Source organism: Sprattus sprattus, assembly GCF_963457725.1.
Source record: "Sprattus sprattus genome assembly, chromosome: 3".
Taxonomy (NCBI): domain Eukaryota; kingdom Metazoa; phylum Chordata; class Actinopteri; order Clupeiformes; family Clupeidae; genus Sprattus; species Sprattus sprattus.
In genome coordinates, this window is record NC_137922.1 from 15,833,467 (window position 1) to 15,859,529 (window position 26,063).

The window sequence follows — 26,063 nt, forward strand, 5'->3', positions numbered from 1 at the left end:
AAACCAACACAAACACATAAAAGCAATTACAGTTGCAATAAAGACCTTAAAACCTCTTGATATTTAAACCTTTTGATTTCTAGAATAATCCCAACACTCTAGTCTCTAGTGCATTTGCAAATGCAGTGTTGTTTTTTCTCTAAAACGCAAATGGCTCCATTTTGACATTGCACTACACGTAACACCTTTTAAGTGAACCTGTGTACCTTTGGGCCTCCTCCAAAGCTCATGTGTAGTTCCTTACAAATTTGAGATTTTACATTTCGATTTTGCACATTCAAACACAAGAAAATATGAGCTTGTGCGCACACACACACGCTGATATACACAAATATTGTGAAATACATGGATACAGCATATAAATCAGTACCTTAAAATATGAAAGATAAGAAATGGAATGAAAAGCCTTAGTGTGACAGACTCCTTTAAACAGGCTACCCTCCCAGGAGTGTAAGGCTGACTGCTTCAGGTCCTTTTTACAAAACTCTCAACTCAACCTTGAAAATCTTATCTCTTCTCTCGTGCTGCACTGGGTCATCCTCTCTTCTCCTCACTACACCTTCCTCTGATCACGATCTCTCTTCATGTCTTTATTCCTGCCTGCCACACTCGTCTCATCAAATTCAGGACAGTCTACTTACAATAAAAGTCATTATTATAAAATAACAGTGAGTGGCAGTGATGGCCATGTTGATGATTTAAATGAAAGCTTTGATATATGTATTGTTGTCTGATCATCGAAAACATGCTAGTGAGGCTATCTGTTCCTGGCTGGATTAGTGCAGAATATAGATGCATGAAAGAAACCATTCAAATTAAGGTTGGATTAAAGGGTCAATCATTAAATCCTCAGATGTGTGTTGCGACTTACAGGCATGCCCACTTGTTCCTTTGCAAATCTCATGCTAAATAAATCCTATGACTAACTAATCCCTCTGATTTCTGTCTTCAGTCACATACTAAAATCCATGTTCCCTACCCACAGCATCAAGTACTGCTAGAGTGTGTGTGTGTGTGTGTGTGGTAATGTGTCTTCTGGCATGTTCATACTCCAGGTCGGCTTGAGGTAACCACAAGCAATGTGTCCGGAGGCGATGGCTTCCCTGGTTGAGGATGGAACAGTGTGTTTGTCCCAAGGAGAGTGCATATTCCCGAGAAATCCAGAATCCAAACGAAAAGAGAGTGTGAGAGAGAACGAGTGAGTCAGCTAGAGAGAGAAAAAGAGAGAGAGAGAGAGAGAGAGAGAGAGAGAGAGAGAGAGAGAGAGAGAGAGAGAGAGAGAGAGAGAGAGAGAGAGAGAGAGAGAGAGAGAGAGAGAGGAAGAGAGAGACCGAAAGAGAAGGAGAGAAAAAACAAACGTCGCTCCAAGCTTACTCCCTCTTCAGGGTCATCATACCCGGTTGGCATCAGCTGGAGCTGGGGTGGAGTTCTGGAGGTTCTGGACCTGGTCTAAGACCCAGTGGACATCGGGCCTCTCCTGAGGATTGGGCACCATCATAGAGCTCAGAAGGACCTGAAGGCTCTGGGAATAGCTGTGGAGTGGAGGAGATAACATAAGTGGGATTTATGTGCTGTATTCATGTGCTGCTGTGTACCCTGCCGCGCTTGCTATCCAAACTAAAATCCACATGCACCATGCTACAAAACCACAATTAAACACCACTCATCATACCTAAACATAAACATAAACACACACACACACACACACAACTAAACATAACTCATCAAAACTAAACAAATACAATTTCCATACGCCTGGCCAGGCAGCCACTCTCTCTCCCTCTCTGTCTATATTCTATTGCTTATGCTTATACTAATACTGCTAAAGTGGCCATATTACCTACTGTTAGTTGCTTAGCTAAATAGATCTGTTCATCAAATTGATGTCTACTAAAAAAGTTTTTTTTCTCTTATAGCGTGACCTTTGCATGCAAATGCTGATGGATGTGGAAACATTGTTCCTCATCACTCTATCCACCAAGTACATTTACTATATTGGCAACCAAACTCAACCCACTTCCTCTCCTAGTCTAGACCATCTTTGCTGTGGGATGCTGCTGTAGTCTCTCCACCTGATTGAGTTGTAGAAACCCTCGACCTACACATACCCATCCCCACCACATACAAGACACACGTGACACTAAATTTGATTTGGAATTTCGGTTGACTGGCAGGAAATGAGTCGAAACCTCAAATGAGGTGAAAAACGAGAATTTTGTGTAATTCTACACACTGATTCAACATTTTCTCTAGTCCATACAAAATTTTAAATAACTCAGTCCAGCTTTGACCTACATTAGCATATAATTTGTCTCTGACAGCAGAACTAATTTATCTGTGTCTCTAACCATTTATGAAGGGTTACCCAGAGCCCTCAGGGGAACTGACCTGCACGGCTGTGGAATGGTGATCAGGTTCTGAACTGCCAGAGCCACACTGTCCCCCTTCTGGAACACCATGTCGTAAGGGCCCTCCAGCATCATCATGCTGTACAGCACACAGCCTAAGGACTGCAGTGGCACACACACACACACACAAACACAAGTTGACCTTCTACTGACAATCTGAACAACGCATTGACATTGTGCATTACTCATCCCAAACACACTACTGACAATCTGAGCAGCACATTGGCACTGTGCATTACTCATCTAGTGCAGATACCACACACGGTCCTCACTTTTGATGAGGCATCCCAAAAACACAGACACAGAGACAGAGACAGAGGCAAACACAGACACAGAGACAGACACAGAGGCAGACACACACACAAAACAAGAGGCAGAGGCAAAGGACATTTCCAGTCAAGTCCATTATTAACATCAGTCTCACATTATTATAGAGCATCATTCCACATATACGACAGTAAGCAAAGGTCAATGTGGACTTCTTAATGCATGTCTTTGACCCAAAACTAACTCTTCATGATTTCTTAGTTATGTTCAATTGGGTTACCACAATGTCGTATGATATCAAACATTCACTGATTTCATAATGACTGCCATCCAGAGAATAGATTTAGAACAAAGACTGAACTGTCTGAACACATCCATTTTTAGTGTCCCCCTTTAACAAACACATGCTAGCCATTCTGAGCGTAGTTTAGCTTTGGCTGTGACCGTGTTATAAACACTGATGCAGCTGTACACACAACCCGTGTCATAAATCAACAGAAAGGAAAAAGGAGGGAAATGAAAGCTAGAGATAGCAATCAGGGAACTGAAGTAATCTGTGTGGGGAAATAAAGCCGTTAAGGAAAGTTACGACATTTGTAAGCCTTTGCCTATGTCAAACCGTGCTTAATTCCCTAAAACTGACCAAAAATAACCCACATGGGAGACCTGACTTGCGTTCCCCACCTGTGCCTGCCTGATAAGATGGGAAGGCGGAATGTGACTTACCCAGATGTCTGTGCGCTCGTCAATGATACATTGGCTCTCCACGTTGAACAACTCAGGCGCCCTGTAGGAAATAGTGCATCGCTGAGCTGCCCAGTCCTGGGGGGGGGGGGAAATGGGAAAGACCACTTTCAAGATACTGCAGTTTTTAACCCCTCTGATATATTCATGTGTGCCATGACTTGAGACCACAGACACATGTCAATGTGGACTGTCGTAAAGCGATTTGAAATGCTCCACTGTGACACTTTTAAGGGTCCAATCACAGCGCAATCTCACCTGAATGGTCATAGCTTCTCTGGAGCCCCGCACTTCAATGCGGGCCTTGTTCATAGAACCCAGGTCCATTAGAACCGGCCGGTCATTCTCGTCCAGCAGCACATTAGTGGGCTTCAGGTCTCTGGTGATGAGAGAAAGAGGAAGGATGGAGAACCGAGAAGAAAAGAGAGGAAAGAACAGAAGAGGGAAGAAAACACATAGAAGGTTGAGGAGGATAGATGAGGAGAGAAGGGTGGAGAAAGTAAAAGCGAGAGGAGGAAGAAGCATCAATAGCAAGAAAGGAGAACGGCACTAAAGAGTGGAGGACAACATCTGTTCAGGACTGCTTGAAGGCCAACACACACATCCTGTGCTGACTGAATAGGGCTTTGACTTTTGCCTAAAAATCATATTCGAAGTTCGTTTGTTTATTAATATTAATATTCGAATATATTCGAATATTTATTAATAATAGTTTGACCATTAAATGCCTTCAGTAAGACCTATATGGTATAAAACTTAAGTTGTATATGTTTTGTCCACCAGAGGGCAGTGTATCAGTCAACGTCAATGAACTTTTAAATCATTTAAATTGAATGAACTGAAACAGACAGTTGTGATAACCAATCAGAATTCGAGTTGGCGACATTGGGGCAAGCTAGCAGGCATCACGTTGAAAGTGATACGTACACGTACTTTGATTGGATACGCACAAGTGCGGCAGACTGACGCAGTGCCTCAGGAAGTGCTCATGTTAGTTGGCGAATGGTGGTGGTGAATTAGCGAAAAAGGAAATTTTAGTTTATTTTCAACCCACAATGGCTGAAGGAGAAGGAGATATTGATCTGGGGCCGTATTCACAAAGAATCTTAGGGCTAAAAGTAGCTCATAAGTGGCGAATTTAGGAGAAACTCCTAAAAATAATGGGCGTGTCAGTCTTAAATGTAGGACTCCTAATTTTTTTTACTAAGAGCAATTCACAAAATATTTTATCCCTAAAAGTAGCACCTAAGTCTAGGACAGCTTAAAACTCCTCATGAGGACTCCTAAGTCACTAAGACCTATTCACAAAAAATCGTAAGATGGCTGCAGCCGAAGTGAAATGTATGGAAACATAAAGATAGGCTATTTGGCTTCGCGGAAAACGCAAATGACGACACTGGGGATCATCATTCAGCCGTTTAATTCATCAAACTATCAACGCACTGTAGACCCCACATCATCCAACAGTTGGATGTATATGACTTGTGCATTTCAACGCAGAGCGGTCTGCAGCAGGTTTTTGAGAACTTACCAGCTGGATGCCGCTGGGGTGACAGTGGCTATTGGTCCTGGGACCAGTAGGCTTTCGCTGAGGCTATACGTTTCACGTTCGTTTCGCTTTGATAAATTAAGATTGGAGGGCTTAAAGGGCCGCATGTGCTGATATTTGAAGTGGTCAAGGGCTGGAAATATAATAGCCTTACAGTTTGCTGGGTGCTTTAATTATTACTGCCTTGATTACATGCAATTGCCATATTTTATATTGATCGCTTTATATTTCTCTTAACGTGCAAAGTGTCATTCCCGTTGGATGCACAAACTTGTCATCATGCGTGTGCATTCTGCTAACTGCACTGTCCATAACTATTTAATATGACTTAATTTGAAGCCTAGGTTATTCTCTTATTTTCAGTCGATATAGTGGGATTGTTAGAGAGACGTCACTATGGATGACGTCGCTTCTCATGCACGAGTTTAGAAGGGGTGAGGACGGTGATTGGTTGTTGACAGGCTCTCTCATTAAAAACTCATTCGTGACGTCTCTCTAACGATCCCACTAAATCAACAGAAAATAAGAGAATAACCTAGGCTTCAAATGAAGTCATATTAAATAGTTATGGATAGTGCACTTAGCAGAATGCACACGCATGATGACAAGTTTGTGCATCCAACGAGAATGACGCTTTGCACGTTAGAGAAAGAGAAATTGCCGAAAAAAACACGGAAATTGCATGAAATCAAGGAAGTAATAATTAAAGCTCCCTGCAAACTATTAGGTAATCGGCATATTTCCAGCCCTTAAACACTTCAAATATCAGTCCATACGGCTCTTTAAGTCCTCATGTCATAATGGACGAAACGAGGGCGAGACGTAAGAGAAAGTCGAACTGGTCCCAGGACCAACTGTCCATGTTGGCCCAGTGTGTGCTGGAGAGGAAGGGAGTTATAAAAGCTAAATTTGGCTGTGGGGTGACCACAAAAAAGAAGCGTGAGGCATGGGAGGACATATGTGTTAACATAAATGCTTCATTCCCTGCCGTGTGTCGCTCTGTCGATGACTGCGAGAAGCAGTGGTATGCGCTCCAGTCACAATGTAGGATGGAGATTGCGGAGTGGACTTTAAAAGAGCCGTCGCGGCTACAGGTATTGTGTCACCAAAATAGGCCTCATGCGTATACTTGCATGTTGTAGTTCAACTGTGCTCCCGGGTGTGGATTGAGGAAGGGTGTCAAAAGCCATGTCTTGCATGGATGGCCACTGTCACCCAACAAGTGGCATCCAGCAGGTACATGGTGCCGCTCAAAAAGCTGGCGCAGACCGCTGTCCATTAAAATGCGCGAATCGTAGAGTAGATCCAGGCCACTTCGCAACAATATCTATGATTGTGAAATTTGGATCAAACACTATCTGTGTATTAATTGAATGTACCTTTTTGCGGATTACAAAGACGTCCTTATTATTACAAAGACGTCCTAATTATTTGAATGTGTGTTCCATCGATGGCACCCACGACACCGGGCATTCCTGCAATCGCCATGAAATTGACCTTGATCCTTTGAAGTAGGCGATTGTCCAAAGGGAACCGGATAAACTGTTGAACTATGTGTGGTCTACAGAGTGCGGTGATTGTTTGATGAATGAATCGGCTTACTGATGATTGCGATATTCTGTAGTTGTCTTCGTTGCAAAGTTGCATTTTCCCCGTAGCCAAAAATCTTAATGTTATCAAATATTTAACTTCCGGACTGATTGGGTTGTTTCGATTAGTTGGAGACGTGATTGCATCCCGCACTAATTCTAGTAAAATGTTGATTCCCTCACGGTTTAAGCGATATCTTCTCAACAATTCAGAGTCGTTCATTGTCTCCAATACGTTGCGTCTGGCTTCAGCCATTTTAAGACTTTTTGTGAATAGGTCTTAGTGACTTAGGAGTCCTCATGAGGAGTTTTAAGCTGTCCTAGACTTAGGTGCTACTTTTAGGGATAAAATATTTTGTGAATTGCTCTTAGTAAAAAAAAATAGGAGTCCTACATTTAAGACTGACACGCCCATTATTTTTAGGAGTTTCTCCTAAATTCGCCACTTATGAGCTACTTTTAGCCCTAAGATTCTTTGTGAATACGGCCCCAAAGCCCTATGACTGAATGGAGCTTCTTAATCTGTGGTAAAAAGCGTAGCCGGGAGCAGTCAGAGAAAAAAAGGAGGGTGGTACCTGTGTGCGTAGCCTCGCTCGTGGACGACCTTCAGGCCTTCACAGATCCCCCTCAGGATGAGGATGATGCGACTCTCAGGCATGGAGCTGCTCTTGTCCCGCAGCTTCTCCAGGGATGACCACAGGCTTCCCTTCTACACACACACACACACACACACACACACACACACACACACACACACACACACAAACACATATAACAAATATCAGTATCCTCTCCATACTGCCATTCTTCCACACAATTTTACTCTTCTGATAAAGGCTGCCTTACATCTACATCAGTCAACATTATATACTTACACTAGTGAAGTTACTTGGAAAAGCGATATTTTGACACAAAGAAAATAAAAAAAAAAAGTATTTCTACGAATTTTTACATTGATGTTTGCTTGTCATATTACACTGAAGTTGATGCTCATAGCCTTTAGCTTGGTAAATATGTGTTTCCTTCTGCTTAGTATGCATTAGATGCTCAGCATCAAATCAGGCTCTCACTAGAGTGGAGCTGAGGGAAACAAGCTTTGAATCTAAAATGAGAGATATTAGATATGCAGAACACACAGACACTCACAGGCATGGTCTCTCTCCCTGTCTCTCTCTCCTTCTCTCACTCTGTCACACACACACATACACACTTTCATCTTAGCTGCTCCCATTTACTTGATCTGCTAGTAAGTATATACGCACACACCCACACACAATCTGATTCTCAGCTACACATCACATTCCACTTTGCTCACACACACGTTCACACGTTTCAGTCACTTCATTTGCGACTTCACACAGCCTCTCTACTCACACAGATTTAGCAAAGACAACCACACACACATACACACTTATTATTAAATCTGAGCAGTCTCTCTCTACTTGATGTGAGACAAACACACACATTAGACTTTTCATTACACACTACTTTCCAGCTCAAACACACATAAATCAACAGTCTCTAGCTTTCAGTCATTTCATTTTGAAGACTCCAAACAGCATTTATAATCAAAGTAATACAAAATCACACACACACACACACACACACACTTGATGTGCTGTGAGAAACCCACGCACTTAGACAGGAAAGCATACATCCACCAAAACACACAGGTGCACGCAGTGACCCAAACAAACACACAAATACTGTCACACACGCACCCCAATACTGACACACACACACACCAATAGTGACACACACACACACACACACACACACACACACACACACACACCCCAATACTGACACACACACACACTCACACTGACACACACACAAACACACACACACACCAATAGTGCCAAACACACACAAACACACACACACACACACACACACCAATAGTGACACACACACACACACATACACACACGCACACAAACATACACACACACAGACTCACGCTGACGTAGGGCAGCAGCAGCCAGGCCTCACTCTTGCCGCTGCGCTCCATGAAGGCGTGGCCGGTGAGGCGCAGGATGTTTGGGTGGTCGAAGAGGCGGTGCATCTCGACCTCCGTCTGCGCCTCCTGGCGCCCCTCGCGGTCGTGGCACAGGATCCGCTTTAGCGCGTAGAAGCGCCCGTCGTGAGCCCCCTCCACCAGGTCCACATAGCTGAAGCCACTGAAGGGGCGGACACAGAGAGGCAGAGACGACTCAGACATGGCATACAGAAGAACAGGAGAGGAGAGGAGCGAGACCCGGGGGAGACAGAGAGAGACCACATCGGTATAGGGAAAAACACTTGTCCGAAGTCCCTTGAGCTTACCAGTTGGGCTAAAGAAGAGGGGTGAAGAGTAGAAGACAGAGAAAAGACGACAACGGAAACAAACACACACACGAACACATACAGAGGCACACTAAGCGCAACAAGAGGAGTGACAGCCAGGCTGAGAATGATGGAACAACAGGAACACAATTTGGCTGAGAAAGGAATTGCCAAACAACTCACCCCTCATCTAGTTTCTGGATGAAGTAGTATTTCTTGTTGTCAATGGTGAAGGTCCCTCGAGAGCAGAAACACAGAGCCTGTCCCATCGTCTCAGGGGCATTTCGTGACGAGCTGACCAGGGGGAGAGGACCAGCACTGGGCCAGAAGACAGAACAGGCACTGCTATTGCTAAAACGTCTCTGGAGCATCCTTCAACCACTCACTGAGAATTGCAAGCATTAAAAACACTGGACGGATACAATCTACCACTAAACAGCACAGGAGCTGTCATTACTTTTTGGCTATATGCGTCTAAGATCTTCATTCGGTTCATTCTATCAGTGGAAAAAAGACACTACGCACTCTGGGACAACTGGGTCGTGTTTCAGGGCTGCTTTAATTATTCAAGGAATGAACCAACGTCAGACTGCGAGGGTTTACCCCAACCGGTGAAAAAACGATGCGGAGCGATTGCTCATCGCAACTAAACCGGACTTGTCCCTCATTGGTTTAGACCCAGTGACGTACGTTGGTGCAATGGAACTTCGACAAGTGTATTAATCCATCGATAGTGGTATTCTGGCGCAACGTATGAGCTGCGGTCTGGTAATTGATCAGCTATCAACAATAGTTTGTCTATTTCTATTTCTAAAGATAAAAGTCATACAGGCTGGCGAATATAAATGAGAAATGTGACCAAATCGCTACGTGGCACCTAATGGTACAAACAAGCCCCGTGAAAACACCACAAGCAAGCGTAATATGAGGTGACATTCAGAGGCGGCAAAGTGTTTAAAAATGAGGTTGATAAACAAGCTTTCCTTTCATAAAGCTGTAATACATTCGGACGTCTTTGTAAAAGCAGTGTTCAGCGACAATATTCACCCTACATAAATTGTTTACCTTTAGAGACAAAGCTTTCTCTCGGTCCTCCCAGCGCTTTTCCCCCACACTTCAAACTACTTCCGTGTACACCCGACGTAAATGTGACGCAGCCTAACGTGCTGCCAGAGTTAACCCCTTCATTTACCCTGAACATGTGACGTGCGATTTAAAATCTGTTACTTGCCCAGTATCGAATATATCCCCACCACGTCACGTCAGGCCCACATGTTATGTAATCATGCACTTAAATAAAATGATGAAAACTGATGTTGCCCTACATTTGTGGCAGTGACACTAAATATACCAACCTAGGCTTTATGTAGGCTATGAAGGATTATAAAAAAGTAATTCACCAAGCAAAATATCCATGTTATTAATTGTATGTAAAGCTCTTCGAACTGCAACTCTTGAAATGTGCCATATAAATTAAGTCTTCTTTACTTACTTATTTTACTCCTTTTCAGTTTGTGTATTTGTTTCCAAAGTCAAAATGAAAACTGGTGTGATGAAGTTCAAAATGAAGCAGTGACACAACAAAATTAGTTTTAAACCACTTTATTTACAAAGCCAAGACATCTCATAACAGCGAGTTGGTTCTGCAACAACTTGATTTTTTAATAATAATAAAAAAAAAATGGGCATCACTGAGAAGACAAACAGAAATTGTACACAACAGTGACTGCAGTTTGAACGGACATCTTATTTCTTGCAAAGTTTGCAACCTCAAAGGCCCCGAATATTGGTCAAAAGGCATTTTACTTTCATTGCAGGACACATGTGATTTGATCCTCAGAAAGCAACACCACATAGACTTATTATTCAAGTTTAGATATCGAATAGGAAAGACCTTTTATTAAAGGTCCCAAAAAAAAAAAACAGACATGGAAATAGGGCATGACCTTTCATATTGTGTGAATGAGTGATGGAAAGACAGTAGAACTTGCTTTCTTTGGTAATGATGTGAAGATGACATGGGTTTCAGAGAGGGGATACCATCTATTTCCAAAATGGCTACTACTGTGCAGTAATATCTCCCAGTGTTATGAATACAGAGATGGAACTGATCCATTCCTGTGATTGGATGCCCGCTTGAATATCAGACTCTTAATATTCTTCTCCCTCCTCATCCTCCTCAAAGGAATCAATGCCCACCTCTTCATAATCCTTCTCCAGGGCGGCCATGTCTTCTCTAGCCTCAGAGAACTCCCCCTCCTCCATACCCTCACCCACGTACCAGTGGACGAAGGCCCTCTTGGCGTACATTAGGTCGAACTTGTGGTCCAGGCGGGCCCAAGCTTCAGCTATCGCAGTGGTGTTGCTGAGCATGCACACGGCCCTCTGGACTTTGGCCAGGTCACCACCGGGCACCACGGTTGGGGGCTGGTAGTTGATACCCACCTTGAAGCCAGTGGGGCACCAGTCCACAAACTGGATGCTTCTTTTGGTCTTGATTGCAGCGATGGCCACATTGACGTCCTTGGGCACCACGTCTCCACGGTAGAGCAGGCAGCAGGCCATGTACTTGCCATGGCGTGGGTCACACTTCACCATCTGGTTTGCGGGCTCAAAGCAGGAGTTGGTGATCTCGGCCACAGACAGCTGCTCGTGGTAGGCCTTCTCGGCCGAGATGACGGGTGCGTAGGTAGCGAGGGGGAAATGGATGCGGGGGTAGGGCACCAGGTTGGTCTGGAACTCAGTCAGGTCAACATTCAGGGCGCCGTCGAAACGCAGAGAGGCAGTGATAGAAGAGACTATCTGGCTGATCAACCTATTGAGGTTGGTGTAAGAAGGACGCTCAATGTCCAGGTTGCGGCGGCAGATGTCGTAGATGGCCTCGTTATCGACCATGAAAGCACAGTCGGAGTGCTCTAGGGTGGTGTGGGTGGTCAGGATGGAGTTGTAAGGCTCCACCACAGCAGTAGACACCTGAGGAGCTGGGTAAATGGCAAACTCCAGCTTGGACTTCTTCCCAAAGTCAACAGAGAGACGCTCCATAAGCAGGGAAGTGAAGCCGGAGCCCGTGCCTCCACCAAAACTGTGGAACACCAAAAAACCTTGAAGCCCAGTGCACTGATCTGCCTGCAAAAAGAGGAGAACAATGTTTTTCCATATGTTGGACCCAGCAGCAGTGTTCCGTTTTATTAGGTTTTACGAGACCAACATAAAGCGTTTGTCTGATAATTATCAACCGTTTCCTCTAGGATTTTCCATAGTGAAGGAAATAATGTTGTCAAAATAACAGTGTCGGCTAAACTGCAGAAGAGTGCTTAACACTAACATTATCTCCAAACCAAAATGTTTAACCTACTGTTTAACCTACTTGCTAAATGCTTAACATCTCAAATAAAATATAAACCATGTACATCTCATTTCTGTTATGACAGAATTCAAAAGTTTACCAGTTTGCGGATGCGGTCTAGTACTGAATCGATGATCTCCTTGCCGATGGTGTAGTGTCCACGGGCATAGTTATTGGCAGCATCCTCTTTCCCTGAGATGAGCTGTTCCGGGTGGAACAACTGCCGGTAGGTGCCTGTGCGAACTTCGTCTGAAAGAAAATGTCCTCATTACATTTAAAATGTATTCATTTAGCGGGCTCCTTTGGCCAAAGCAACTTACAGAACAGGAGTGGTGTACTGAAAAGATAGTGAGTGCGTCTCTATTTCTGCTTTACAAAATCAAACACATGACCTGTGTTATATCTGCATCTTGTTCAACTGGCGAAGCAGCAGAAACATACTTCAGGCTACACAGTCTACGTACTTTGCCCAAGTAGTCTGCTCTTAATTCTCCTGTTCATTTAATTGAAATCAATTTAATTGTTTGAATTTATAAACTACAATCTTACCAATCACTGTTGGTTCCAGGTCGACAAAGATGGCACGTGGCACATACTTCCCGGCGCCAGTGTCACTGAAGAAGGTGGTGAAGGAGTCGTCGTGGCCGCCCACAGCCTTGAGGTTGGGCATGTGCCCGTCCGGCTGGATGCCATGCTCAAGACAGTAGAGCTCCCAGCAGGTGTTGCCCATCTGGACGCCAGCCTGGCCCACGTGAACGGAGATACACTCGCGCTGTGGAGACAGGGCACAGACACAGAAGCATGAGAACACCAGTACCTTCATTTCATTAAGTATTACTATAAGCTTAGCATTGGCATTGACCACAGGGAAATAGCTTACCACAGTGAAGTCTTACCTCACAATAATGTAAGCCTAAAAGCCATACTGTGAGGTTGTTAATACCGATTACATTTGAACTCTGCAGTATTTAGCATTGACCTCAATTAAGCTTTTATTCACATACATGCTATCTTAGATGTGTATTCTAAATTCATTGGGACAATTAATTCACTACACTGGAAGCAGTGGCACTATTACAGAGATCCTTTACTTTGCACTAGTGAAAGGGAGACATGCATATATGAATATATTAGCAGGATTTCTAAAGATCTGGTTGGCCTAGTTACCCTAATGTAGGCCGTAGAACATTATGTAACCTTAATTAAATCTGCAACCTAGACAAACCCTGACCTTGCAAATTTTATGAATGATTCGATGAAAACATGTCTTTGTCAGATAACCTGACTTTGCAAGTGCATTTAGATGATTGATTCCACCAGATTTATATTAGATATGCATGTGTTAGAATCCAGATATCTCCACATTTTCCAATATATTGGAGCTTTGTCTTGTAAAATGTCAGTTTAGTTCAGTTCAGTTCAGTGCAGTTCAGTGCAGTTCAATGAACTGTCTTGCGTAACGTTTACATAGACAAGGTTCATAGTCTCATTTGATAGACCTCCGGATGCTGACTGCATTGGTAGCAAATCATGCAGAAGAATAACTCATCAGACTGCAATGTCAGTTATGCAATCGCTATGGCAACTTGGCTGGTGTTCTGGTCACAAGGCCTTTTCGGAGCGACCTTGTATTGTGTAGTGCCCTCTTATTACCAACAGGTGGCAGTGAGATTAAGTGATACCATGCTGTCCTTCCAGTTGAGTGACAGCTACAGCTGATAGGTGAGTTTTGGGTAAGCTTCAGGCTACCTATTGAGTCATGAGGTTCAGCACGGCTACATTGTGACTAAGCTCACAAATGTTCTATGCCTGGCACGCCGCCTATGTAAAGATAGGTAGGATCGTCACACCCTTGTTTTGGCAACAGACCTTTTTCTTTTTTTGGAGGACACCATATGCACTTCCTGAATAAAGAAATCTGGAGTGTGGTATCAGAGTTGGTACCCATTATAGATCATCATGGTTTTGCTATTCATGCCTACACTTGCACCTTTACAAACATATTTTGACTCTTGATAATATGGAATCATCAGGTATAGCCTCACACACCGCAGGCTAATTGGTGTGTTGACAGTCATCCTGACATGTTCGTATCGAAGTTGAACGGAGACCACACCCTGCAGTGGTATTTCAGGCATCTCGCCCAAAAAAAAGGAAACGCAAGGCAAGATGCACCCACGACGAGAAGGATCAACACTTCCTGTTTAAACTGCTATCTGAAAAGGCGCGAATCTAGCAGAGCCGGTGCCTGTCGGTCCTGTTTTGAAACTGGTTTGTGGTGACAGATGGAGGGATTTAGAGTATAAAGGAAAAGTTAACAAAAAAAATGTATTCTTTTTAATTCTGCACTTAAGTCAACTTTCAATCCGATGTGAAATACTAATATGGAGAACCTAACATATGAATCTGTGAATTAACAATACAACATGATTCTGCGATTCAGGTCCAAGTTCACATCTGGAACCTCAGTGGTATTTTATTAAGAAACCACAGTATTAGTCCCCAGATAAACACCACACAGTAATACAAAGTGCTGTGAACACTGCTGCAGTGTATGCAGTCGTTGGTGCTGGAATCTGTGCCTACACCTCCGGGATTTGCCCTACTTTATCCCAGGAAGGGCACCTCCTCCGCCCTCACGCAAGCCCACACTAAAGCCCTTGCGTCGGGTGCACTGCTCTCCTGAATTCCCCTCCTTACTATTTATACAGAGCTATTCTAGCCCCACTGTAAGTCTGACAGGGCACAGAGGGGTTGGGGGTGGCAGAGGGGTTGGGGCTGGGGTGGGGGGGTTGGAGTATTGCATACGGACACGGGACTGCTTTGTATGGGCATGACTGCCAGGTCAGCAAGCAGCTATTTATGGTTGTAGTCCTGGCCCCTTCCTAACTTCTTCACAAAACCCACCTACCCTTCCTTCCTAGCCTACTGACCTAGCAACCTTAGGTCTATAAGCTAATGACCATACAACCTTAGAACATTTAGGACCCTCACAGAATCTCCACATCCAGTGCAGCTGCAGAAACCACATCATCCTCAGGCAGAGTGGACTGTCTGTTCACCTACCACACCTCACTTACAGATGTGACTAGGCACAGCCTTAAAAGTCATGGTCATTCCACTAAAGGAAAAAGGCAGCACTGAGAGAGTTGTAAGGCATGTGTGGAGCAAAAAGTAATCTGTTATATATGTGTGTGGAGGTTGCAATTATATCATGAATATTCATTAGAAGCTAAACAATCTTCATCCAAGATCGACAAAGTGTGTACAAACCCTATTGTAAATACATTTGAAATTGATTATATGACTGAAAAAAGGTGCAATGCAGTAAATGCTGCGTGCCAACCACAGATTGTCATGGTTAATGGATAACCCATTGCACTCACAGCCACCTCACTAACCTACATGCTGTACTCGTAGGAGGTTTGCACGTACACTGTGGGCCTTGGTTTCAGAGGAGACATTACGTGCTAAAAAACTGCTTAAAACATTGTCACTTGGCTGTGAATAGTCACACCACCCATGGAGGTGATACCACAACATTGTGGCCCAGAGCCTACTGGTAGTAAGAACCAACCCTTTTTATTCAACCATCTTGACTGCCTCCTTCTTCCTCCCCACTCCTCAGAGGGTGTAAAAAAGGGCTCCAAAGTGCAAACTCGGACCCATAAAGTGTGAAAAATGGGTCTCTGCAATTTCACACAAACAAAATGCAACCCCCCCTCCTGGAAGCTGAAAGAGTTAAGAACTTTCCACCAGCTGTAATCTCCAATCATGTGTTCAAAGGAAGGGTGGTGGGGGTTGAGGAGAGTATTGGGGGTGAGGGCTGAGGAGTGGGGGGGGTAGGGTGGGGGGTGCGTCCGGGACACCACAAGGAAGGACTTAAGAACCCACATGTTGTACAGATCAACATGTTAGTACAGGGCCTATGGATTATTGGGAGAACTATTTAACCGAGCAGTTAAGCACAAAGTGCCCTAAGCAGCAAAAACCCAGGTTTTCAGACTGCTGGCGAATCTTGCTTATCGCTCAGGGATTGGCTGTTCTCCAGAAGCACACCAGTTGCTTAAAACCAAAACAGTTCTTAAAACAATATCTATCAAGCTATTACTGAAACACAACTAGTGTTTAACCAGTTTAACTGGATCCTTGTGTTCATATGCATTTTAGGTGTACCAGAAAATAAACAACTGCAGTCTCCAAAAAGTGGACCACCCTACCCCCCACACACACACAATCATTGGGCCACATCAGCATTTCAAATTTCTGTGCCAGGGGAGCAAATAAACACACCCATAACGACACCACGGCTGCAGTTGAAAAAGTAGTGTAATCGTTCTTTCAAAAGGGTCTCCCAGGTTAACTGAAACGGAAAAGACTAACTAATCAGTGTTTTTTTCTGATACTCAATAAATAATTTAATAAGTAAATCTTTTTAATGCTGGCCGTCGACTGAGGAAAAACAGCGCCACCCTTGGTCTGGCTTAATCCTGTGACGCACAACCCTGAAAAGGAAAATGGATACTCAATCTAAACCGATGCGTCATTGGCGCGAAAAGGGCGAATCTGCGTAGTACAAGCTACTGCATTACACCAAGTTACTAGGCCAAACTATAGGAATTTTATTCAAAACCTCTTACGCACTGGCTACATCAATGTAGAAGACAAGGAGATTTTTCTTTTCCTCGGAACACTGAAATGGCTTTAGAATTTGTAAGCTCACAGAAAATGTCATGAACAACTTAACAATACAGAAATCACAATGAGCAGGCCCACTCGCTTCTATCGAACAAGATTCTTTGGGAAAAGAACATTTGTAAAGGAGATTTAACTAGAATTAATTTATTAATAATCGATGTACGAATAAGGGAGTTATCCACTTGCGAACCCAGGTTATAGTAGACTATTGACGACTGATTTTTTTTTTTTCTGTAGAAACAAAATATAAATATAATTATAAACGAACATATGACATTGAAAACGAATTTCTTACCATGTTTGCTTGATTTCTTCGAGGGATGAGAGGGGGAAGTGCCTTATTTAGTCGATATTACTTCTCACTGCGCGCCTACAATGTGGTCTGCGTGAGACAGTCTTGCTCTGATTCGACATGAGATCAGTTATATACCTCCCAAAAAGCGGGGGAGGCGCAGGCCACTCCTTCTCAGCGCCCAAAACAACTCACTGGCTGCGTACGACTTAATCCGGGCTACGCAGTTGACGTAAAGCATGCCGGATTTAACACAATGCATGCTGGTTAGAGGACACATAGACATATATATATATATATAAGGTTAGGGTTATGGACATAGACATATATGACATATAGACATGTCTATGGATACAGATCCGCGTTTGCGCTTTAACGGGCGTCTACGTGGTCGCCATATTGGAGCGGTCAAGTTCCGCTAGTAAACAAATTCAATCTGTATTGTTGAATGCAGACTTCTCTACAAAGTCCACTATACAATTTAATTATTTCAGGAAATTAAGTTTGTTTTAAGTATGCGAAATTGGCAATGGTTACTTTGGAATTAAATTCAGTTACTGGGAGAGGATATAATCCGCTCTATGCCAAAACATTGGTTGAAGTTTGACTAGGACGCGATCACACACAGACGCATCGCTACAGGCGCAGCCGCTTCAAAAACACCTTGGCAAAGCGCGCCGGGCAAAACAGCTTGGTGCGCCTGTGGAGTGGGGCTGCGTGCGCAACCATGCGTTAGCCGATTAGTGTTTGAATATTGGGGTGACCTTGAATAATATAGTTAATCGTAATTAAATACCGCTAATATCAACCTTTTGTCTGCATTTGCCATTGTCCCACCATTCCCATAGTCACATAAACATGTATATATGTCTATGGTTCCTCCTGTCAACCACATCTACCGGCATCTAAACAGGAAGAACGTGGTAAAGTAATAAAGCCCGCCTCTTGCTTGATCTGATTGGCTGCCTGTGCCGAGTGTGACATTCATGAGCTGTGCGACTTCGCGTTGAGAATATTGCAAAACAATAGTTTTCTTATGGTACGGCGCACCTTTCGTGCGTGACTTTTATGCGAAGAGCGGCGCGCCGTACCATAAGAAAACTATTGTTTTGCTAGCGATGCGAATCTCTGTGTGATCGGCTGACTTGATGCTCAATCAGAATTGCTGGTTTCAGTTGGGGAGGAGTTGTGAAAGATAGCAGTCAAGCCCGGTTTCTCCTTCCTTGACTTGATGCTCAATCAGAATTGCTGGTTTCAGTTGGGGAGGAGTTGTGAAAGATAGCAGTCAAGCCCGGTGTTGTACCCGATTCAGCACCCCCGTCAGAATATGCACCCCCTTGACGCACCACTCGCAGTTCGCCTAAACAAACGCAGGGAAAAATACTATACTACGATTTCATTATTTGTGAAAGAGATGGAAGAGAAGAACACAAGTGATTACAGTCTTTAGAACTGTTCTAAAGAGTACAAACAACCGATGTTTTTCTATGCACCCCCTTGACGCACCACTCGCTTGATCGGAAAGGAAAGCAGTTCGCCTAAATAAACGCATGGAAAAATACTATAGCCTACTACGATTTCATTATTTGTGAAAGAGATGGAAGAGAAGAACACAAGTGATTACAGTCTTTAGAACTGTTCTAAAGAGTACAAACAACCGATGTTTTTCTTCCAAAAGCCTCGGATAATAGCGAACGCAAAAGAACACCTTTTTGTTCTGTGGAAATATATAGCCTACCCCAGCCATGACTACAAAATGAATTAATGTAATTTTGAATGAGCAAGTTGAATGAATTTGACACGGTGTTTCACAAGACTAAATAACGAAATGCAGTTTAGTATCTAACAGGAAGTGCAAATAAGCAGAAAGTGCAGAATATGTGCATATGAATGGCAGTGGTATATACATAATGAGATAGTATAAGATACAGTATGATACAGTACTCTGTTTACTCATACTAGTCCCATGTCTGTACTCTGAAAAGCATTTGATGATCGGATCAACAGAATTCTTTTAAAGGGGGGGGGTGCATATCACGACAGGCCTATTTTCACACCAGTCAGAATAAGCACCCCCCTGTTCAATTCTACTAGGAAGGTGTCACATGCATGAAACTCACTGTGCTTACTCATACTAGTCCTATGTCTGTACTCTGAAAAGCATTTGATGATTGGATCAACAGAATTCTTTTAAAGGGGGGGGGTGCATATCACGACAGGCCTATTTTCACACCAGTCAGAATAAGCACCCCCCTCTTCAATTCTACCAGGAAGGTGTCACATGCATGAAACTCACTGTGCTTACTCATACTAGTCCTATGTCTGTACTCTGAAAAGCATTTGATGATTGGATCAACAGAATCCTTTTAAAGGGGGGGGTGCATATCACGACAGGCCTATTTTCACACCAGTCAGAATAAGCACCCCCCTCTTCAATTCTACTAGGAAGGTGTCACATGCATGAAACTCACTGTGCTTACTCATACTAGTCCCATGTCTGTACTCTGAAAAGCATTTGATGATTGGATCAACAGAATTCTTTTAAAGGGGGGGTGCATATCACGACAGGCCTATTTTCACACCAGTCAGAATAAGCACCCCCCTGTTCAATTCTACTAGGAAGGTGTCACATGCATGAAACTCACTGTGCTTACTCATACTAGTCCCATGTATGTACTCTGAAAAGCATTTGATGATCGGATCAACAGAATTATTTTAAAGGAGGGGGTGCATATCACGACAGGCCTATTTTCACACCAGTCAGAATAAGCACCCCCTGTTCAATTCTACTAGGAAGGTGTCACATGCATGAAACTCACTGTGCTTACTCATACTAGTCCCATGTATGTACTCTGAAAAGCATTTGATGATCGGATCAACAGAATTATTTTAAAGGAGGGGGTGCATATCACGACAGGCCTATTTTCACACCAGTCAGAATAAGCACCCCCTGTTCAATTCTACTAGGAAGGTGTCACATGCATGAAACTCACTGTGCTTACTCATACTAGTCCCATGTATGTACTCTGAAAAGCATTTGATGATCGGATCAACAGAATTATTTTAAAGGAGGGGGTGCATATCACGACAGGCCTATTTTCACACCAGTCAGAATAAGCACCCCCTGTTCAATTCTACTAGGAAGGTGTCACATGCATGAAACTCACTCTGCTTACTCATACTAGTCCCTTGGCTGTACTCTGAAAAGCATTTGATGTTGGAGTCAACAGAATTATTTTAAGGGGGGTGCTTATTCTGACCGGTGTGAAAATAGGCCTGTCGTGATATGCACCCCCCCCCCCCCCCCCTTTAAAAGAATTCTGTTGACCCCAACATCAAATGCTTTTCAGAGTACAGACATGGGACTAGTATGAGTAGGCAGAGTGAGTTTCATGCATGTGCCACCTTCCTAGCAGAATTGAACAGGGGGTGCTTATTCTGCATGGTATGAAATTGGCCTGTCGTGATATGCACCCCCCCCCCCCCCCCCCCCCCCCCTTTAAAATAATTCTGTTGATCCGATCATCAAATGCTTTTCAGAGTACAGACATGGGACTAGTATGAGTAAGCAGAGTACAGTATCATACTGTATCTTATACTATCCCAGTATATACCACTGCCATTCATATGCACATATTCTGCACTTTCTGCTTATTTGCACTTCCTGTTAGATCCTAAACTGCATTTCGTTATTTAGTCTTGTGAAACACCGTGTCAAATACATTCAACTTGCTAATTCAAAATTACATTAATTCATTTTGTAGTCATGGCTTGGGTAGGCTATATATTTCCACAGAACAAAAAGGTGTTCTTTTGCGTTCGCTATTATCCGAGGTTTTTGAAAGAAAAACATCGGTTGTTTGTACTCTTAGAACAGTTCTAAAGACTGTAATCACTTGTGTTCTTCTCTTCCATCTCTTTCACAAATAATGAAATCGTAGTATAGTATTTTTCCATGCGTTTATTTAGGCGAACTGCTTTCCTTTCCGATCAAGCGAGTGGTGCGTCAAGGGTTGCATAGAAAAACATCGGTTGTTTGTACTCTTTAGAACAGTTCTAAAGACTGTAATCACTTGTGTTCTTCTCTTCGATCTCTTTCACAAATAATGAAATCGTAGTATAGTATTTTCCCCTGCGTTTGTTTAGGCAAGCGAGTGGTGCGTCAAGGGGGTGCATATTCTGACGGGGGTGCTGAATCGGGTACAACACCGGTTTCTCCTTCCTGTTGTAGTGTGCGACTGATGTGACTGGTGTTTTTAGACTTCTCCGTGCAACACGTTTTTGGGCACATAGGAACCCCTTCAGGTAAATTAAACGCCTTCTCAGGTAGCTGAAACGCCCTCTCCGGGCTCTCCAGAGCCCTCGGACAGCTCTCCATGTCCCCGCAAAAATCTCTGTCGGTCCGTTCATGGCGACGGATAGTCCTTGGCCGTGATTTGCCCACTACATCATTTCCATACGATATCATCTCCGGAACAGGAGATCTCACAGAATTGTGTTCCTTATTGTTGTTTTTAGTGGATACAGTTCAAATTCCCCATTACTTTTCATTAAAATGTAGCCTACATGATGACTAGAAATTGTAGTGTTCAATTAATAAATCATTGTTGAGATACATTCTACAGGTCAGCATCGCAGATACATTAATTGTTGAGTGTTTTCTGCACTTCACTAGCACAAAATATTGGAGTTGTTAGGTGAAAATGCATAGTTCGACCCTTCTTATCACCTCTGAGCTCACCCAAAGACTTAGTGGTGTCAGCACCTAATAATCTAAGTTACACACAGACAGAGAAACACAGAAAAGCAATGTCCCTGCTGTAAGATTCATGATCAAGCAGCTGCTGTGACCACCAAATGTTGGCCAGCAGAATATCCAAAATGGTAATCTTATCATGCTAACAAAGGAAAGGTCATCACACTGGATTTGCACAGACACCTGGGGTCAGGAAGCAAGCTGAGGTGTGAGTGACTGCAATTAATCATAGTATGGGAATGTGGGAGGCCATTGAGAACCATCTGAACCATCAGTCAGGGAAACCTCATTATCATACAGGACAGATAAAGGTTGCCAGACCTATTTGCATTTGATGCCTAGCTGATTTACATTAGAAGCCTAGGAGTTCAGATCTACACCGCTGAATCTGGAGTATGTGCCACATGCTTCGTTCCTGCACTACTGTAATAAAGACTGCAACAAACACAAAGAAACGTCCTTTTTTCTAACACTGCTTACATGAGCACATGATTCATACAAGGCAATTATAAATACAAGGCACTTGATTAATACCTCCTTAAGTCATGAACAGTGTTTTGGAATTAATTCTTCCAATTTGTACGCCATGGGACATGTGAAATCATGTCACAGTGTGGGTCAATTAAACTTGTCGCAGTCAGTGCGGTTACATGTGTCCAGTTTTCGGGCATTGTCGGGTTTCAATCGAAGATCCAATTCATGTATCTCCCCAAATCTAGATTTGCTGTGTCCGACTGAAATCAGATTTACACCCCCAGATAAGTGATCGGATTTGGTTGTATAGTGGACAACGCGCGCATGTAACTTTCGAAACTAAATAACAACTGGAGATGACGTCTTTTCGCATGTTTGAGATCCCGTCCAAAACTTATATACATGCGGCATATACAGTATGTCTATGATATGATAATCGCTGCTAGACGCTCACTGTTCTTGTGCTCCCACATCTCATTCACTTTGAAATACTGAAACGAAATGTAAATGATCAAGACCATGCACCATTTTCTTTGCAATAAAACGTTATAAAAGATACTGCTCTATTCCCATTCCATACTGAATATTCTGTTTATATCAAAGGTTTGTTGGGACATAGGATATTTCAGATGATAGTTATGTGGTAACCTATACCAATGTGTTGACATTAGAAAAACATTGACTGCGACTGTTTTTGGACAGAACGCGCTAATTCACTGAACAAATGTTTTCATATTACTTTTCCACCACTTGTTAGTCATCTCATCCATTCATATCGATGTGAATCAATCAATACTAATACAACTTTAACTGTGATGTGTTTTTGTTTCATTTCGCAACTTATTTACTGTATAATAAACGTTAGCAGATGCGCTTGTAAACATTCCACATTTGATTTGAACTGACGCGGCCGAGATCTGGATTTGTCACTGCCATGTACCGTGAGATAAAGCAGTTAGCCCCCGTTTATGCCATTATGTAAACGTACTGAGTGATTCTAGAATTTGAGCTAAGCAGGCAACTACCTGGGAAGGTCCCCCATCTTAGAAGTACGAGATGGGGAGGGGGTGGCTAGGCTGACCTCAGGTCTCCCCACTGGAAGCCCGAGGGAGGGGAAGCGGGTGATCTATCAAACAGCGCACTTTTAATAAACAAAAGCCTTCTAATGCAAAATCAAGTAAAATCAATCACAGTATGAAATACTCCAAATAAACCCCAATACATTCTAAATACATCTCCCATTAACAGACAAAGCCTATTGTTTATTTTTTTTCTGGTTTGTGTTAGATTGTGAAGAATTATATAAAACCAGTCCGCAGCCACCAAATTAGTGCCGATTGGTACCTTCTTTTTGCTGGCGGGGGAGGCGGGGGAAGGGCCATATAGGCAAAGAGGGGCCACGGCACGTGATGGCACTGAGGGCTGGCTCTGAGGCAAATCCAGAAAATGCCATTGACTAAGCCTTAGTCACTAAAGGGTGATATATGCTCCGTTTTAGACGCAACGTGTAAGCACGTAAGATACACAAGAGCCCCTCGCGCAGTAAAATACCCCCCCTTACGTGCTTAAGTGCGTCGCCCAAAATGTTTGACTATCCGACAAAGACACTCCGGCCTCACGCAGCTCGCAAAGACGGTGATTGGCTGGCTAACCACAGCCTTTCACAGAGTCTCACGTTTCTGGTTTCATAGCGTACTACAGTGTTTTTTAGACCCAGAATTTTTTTTAATCATGAATACCCTGCAGACCGTCTCACAAGCCTTTTCTTGTGGATTATGAACAAACATAACAGAAGAGGTCCGAAGACATGAACTCCTTTACAAACCCTCTTTAAACACTTATAAGGAGGCTCAAATGACCGCAAATTTATGGAGAGAATATCCCATTCTCACCCACGATTGTTTGGAGAGAATGTGCTAATTCACGGAACAAATACTTTCATATTCATTTTCCACCACTTGTGAGTCATGGTGATATCATTCATTGAGTTCATATTGACGTGAATCAATCAATTGCACCAGCCAGTTTGATAGAATGAGCCCAGTCTGCTCATATACAAAAGCTATAACATTAACGTGGCGTTAACTTGTGGCCAACACCATTGTATTTACAAGCACTGACAACATCTTTGAATAATGTAGCTCATAAACACATCATTTTAAAGCGCTGTCGCCGTCATTGAAAGATGTGTCAATAAACAAATTTCTGCATCATGTGATCTGTCTTTTTCGCCACTGGTACTGGATTGCCAACCTTTGTATTTTGTGTAACACATGTATTCATATCATCAAGCCTTTCGCCCACTACACTTTCATGCTTCAGTACGTTTTTTCCTTTGTCCTGCTGCAATAAATACGCTTACTTCACTCAAAATAAATCCTACAGTTCACGCGTCGATTTGCTTTGCAACACGCACAATCCTTAGGGAACCTTAAGGAACTGTAAATCAAAACTTGTCTAAAACAAGTCCCTTGTGTAAATGATGTGCTTACGGCTCTGCGTCTAAAACGACCCTAAATCAGCCCTTTAGGCAACTGTGGGCTGTGACAGCTTAATCGAGCAATCTGATTGTGGGAATGACATGAGCAACATTTTAATCTTATGTTAAGCTGTGTGCTATGTTGTTTGGTTTGATACACAATGAATACCATAGCAAACTGAATTATTTTGCTTTATTGGAAATTCTGCATGTGAGCAACATGCTTGCACATGCAGACTTGCTCACATCACAACAGAGCGAGATAACTGTAGTTGGCCTACAGGTAGGCAACTACGAGCAAGTTCAAATATGTGAATTCACAAAAAGTTTAAAATCACTTCGATTTCTTTCTGATGATTATTCTCCTACAGAAACAAATGACAGTGAATAAAGTTCTAAGTAAGGGACTGGTAAATGTCAGGCTATTCGTATTACTGCAGCAAGAGATGTAATCATTCATTCACCGCCTTTCTATATTTAGTCCATAGCCTAGGCTACACAGTGCTGCATTTAAACATTACCATATAATTTTGTTTCGGTCAGAGGAAGACACGTTGCATGCACTCTGAAAGCACATTCTTAATGCAGTGGGAATGATATGTTTTCATAGTGCTATGGGCCTCATTAGTCGCTGCTGTGTCAGGTTTCAGTTTTACTTTTTTTTAAACACAAATACTACATCAGCTGTGTGTAACCACAAAGACAGTTCCAACAACTTCTTTAATTCGTCCAACTGAAAATAAATACTATCACCATTCGCTATCAAATAAAGGCAATTATGCAGTTATCCAAAATATTTTAACAAACACACTGCATTAGCATTGAAACCATTTTTAAACATATTGTTTGGGAAACGAGACACAGCTCGAAAAGAAATACTGACATCTGGTGTACACATTTACATTTTTTCTGTGGAAAATATTTCAAACTCACAATTTCAACTACCATGACATAACTAAAAAAATAACTGATTACCATTATTTTACTATTTAAATAAAACATTGTTTAGGCTCTATTTGAACAACGTATTTGAGGGTCTATTTGTTAGGCCTATACTATTTTATTATTTTTCCTATTCAATCCACCTACGACGTCCTCCCTACCCCTACAAATCTCAACCAATGGCTGGGTGA

At 42.9% G+C, this 26,063-nt stretch overlaps 2 protein-coding genes across 3 annotated transcripts; both read right to left on the reverse strand.

The window, feature by feature from the left end:
• Nucleotides 1-1,362: 1,362 nt before the first annotated feature.
• stk16 (serine/threonine kinase 16) lies at nucleotides 1,363-10,007 on the reverse strand. 2 transcript variants are annotated; one of them, XM_080835281.1, is made up of 8 exons: nucleotides 9,951-10,007; nucleotides 9,069-9,203; nucleotides 8,521-8,740; nucleotides 7,133-7,266; nucleotides 3,678-3,798; nucleotides 3,402-3,497; nucleotides 2,389-2,510; nucleotides 1,363-1,532 (listed from the first exon to the last, which is right to left on the reverse strand). In XM_080835281.1, the coding sequence occupies exons 2-8, from the start codon at nucleotides 9,152-9,154 to the stop codon at nucleotides 1,391-1,393; spliced, it is 921 nt and encodes a 306-aa protein (XP_080691407.1). In that variant the 5' UTR covers nucleotides 9,155-9,203; nucleotides 9,951-10,007; the 3' UTR covers nucleotides 1,363-1,390. The 2 variants fall into 2 exon arrangements, with proteins under 2 accessions (XP_080691407.1, XP_080691406.1); XM_080835280.1 differs by lacking the exon at nucleotides 9,951-10,007 and having other exon boundaries at nucleotides 9,069-9,219.
• Nucleotides 10,008-10,471: 464 nt separating this feature from the next.
• Nucleotides 10,472-17,329, reverse strand: tuba8l2 (tubulin, alpha 8 like 2). The gene is made up of 4 exons (XM_080833945.1): nucleotides 17,225-17,329; nucleotides 12,781-13,003; nucleotides 12,332-12,480; nucleotides 10,472-12,011 (listed from the first exon to the last, which is right to left on the reverse strand). The coding sequence occupies exons 1-4, from the start codon at nucleotides 17,225-17,227 to the stop codon at nucleotides 11,037-11,039; spliced, it is 1,350 nt and encodes a 449-aa protein (XP_080690071.1). The 5' UTR covers nucleotides 17,228-17,329; the 3' UTR covers nucleotides 10,472-11,036.
• Between the last annotated feature and the right edge of the window lie 8,734 nt (nucleotides 17,330-26,063).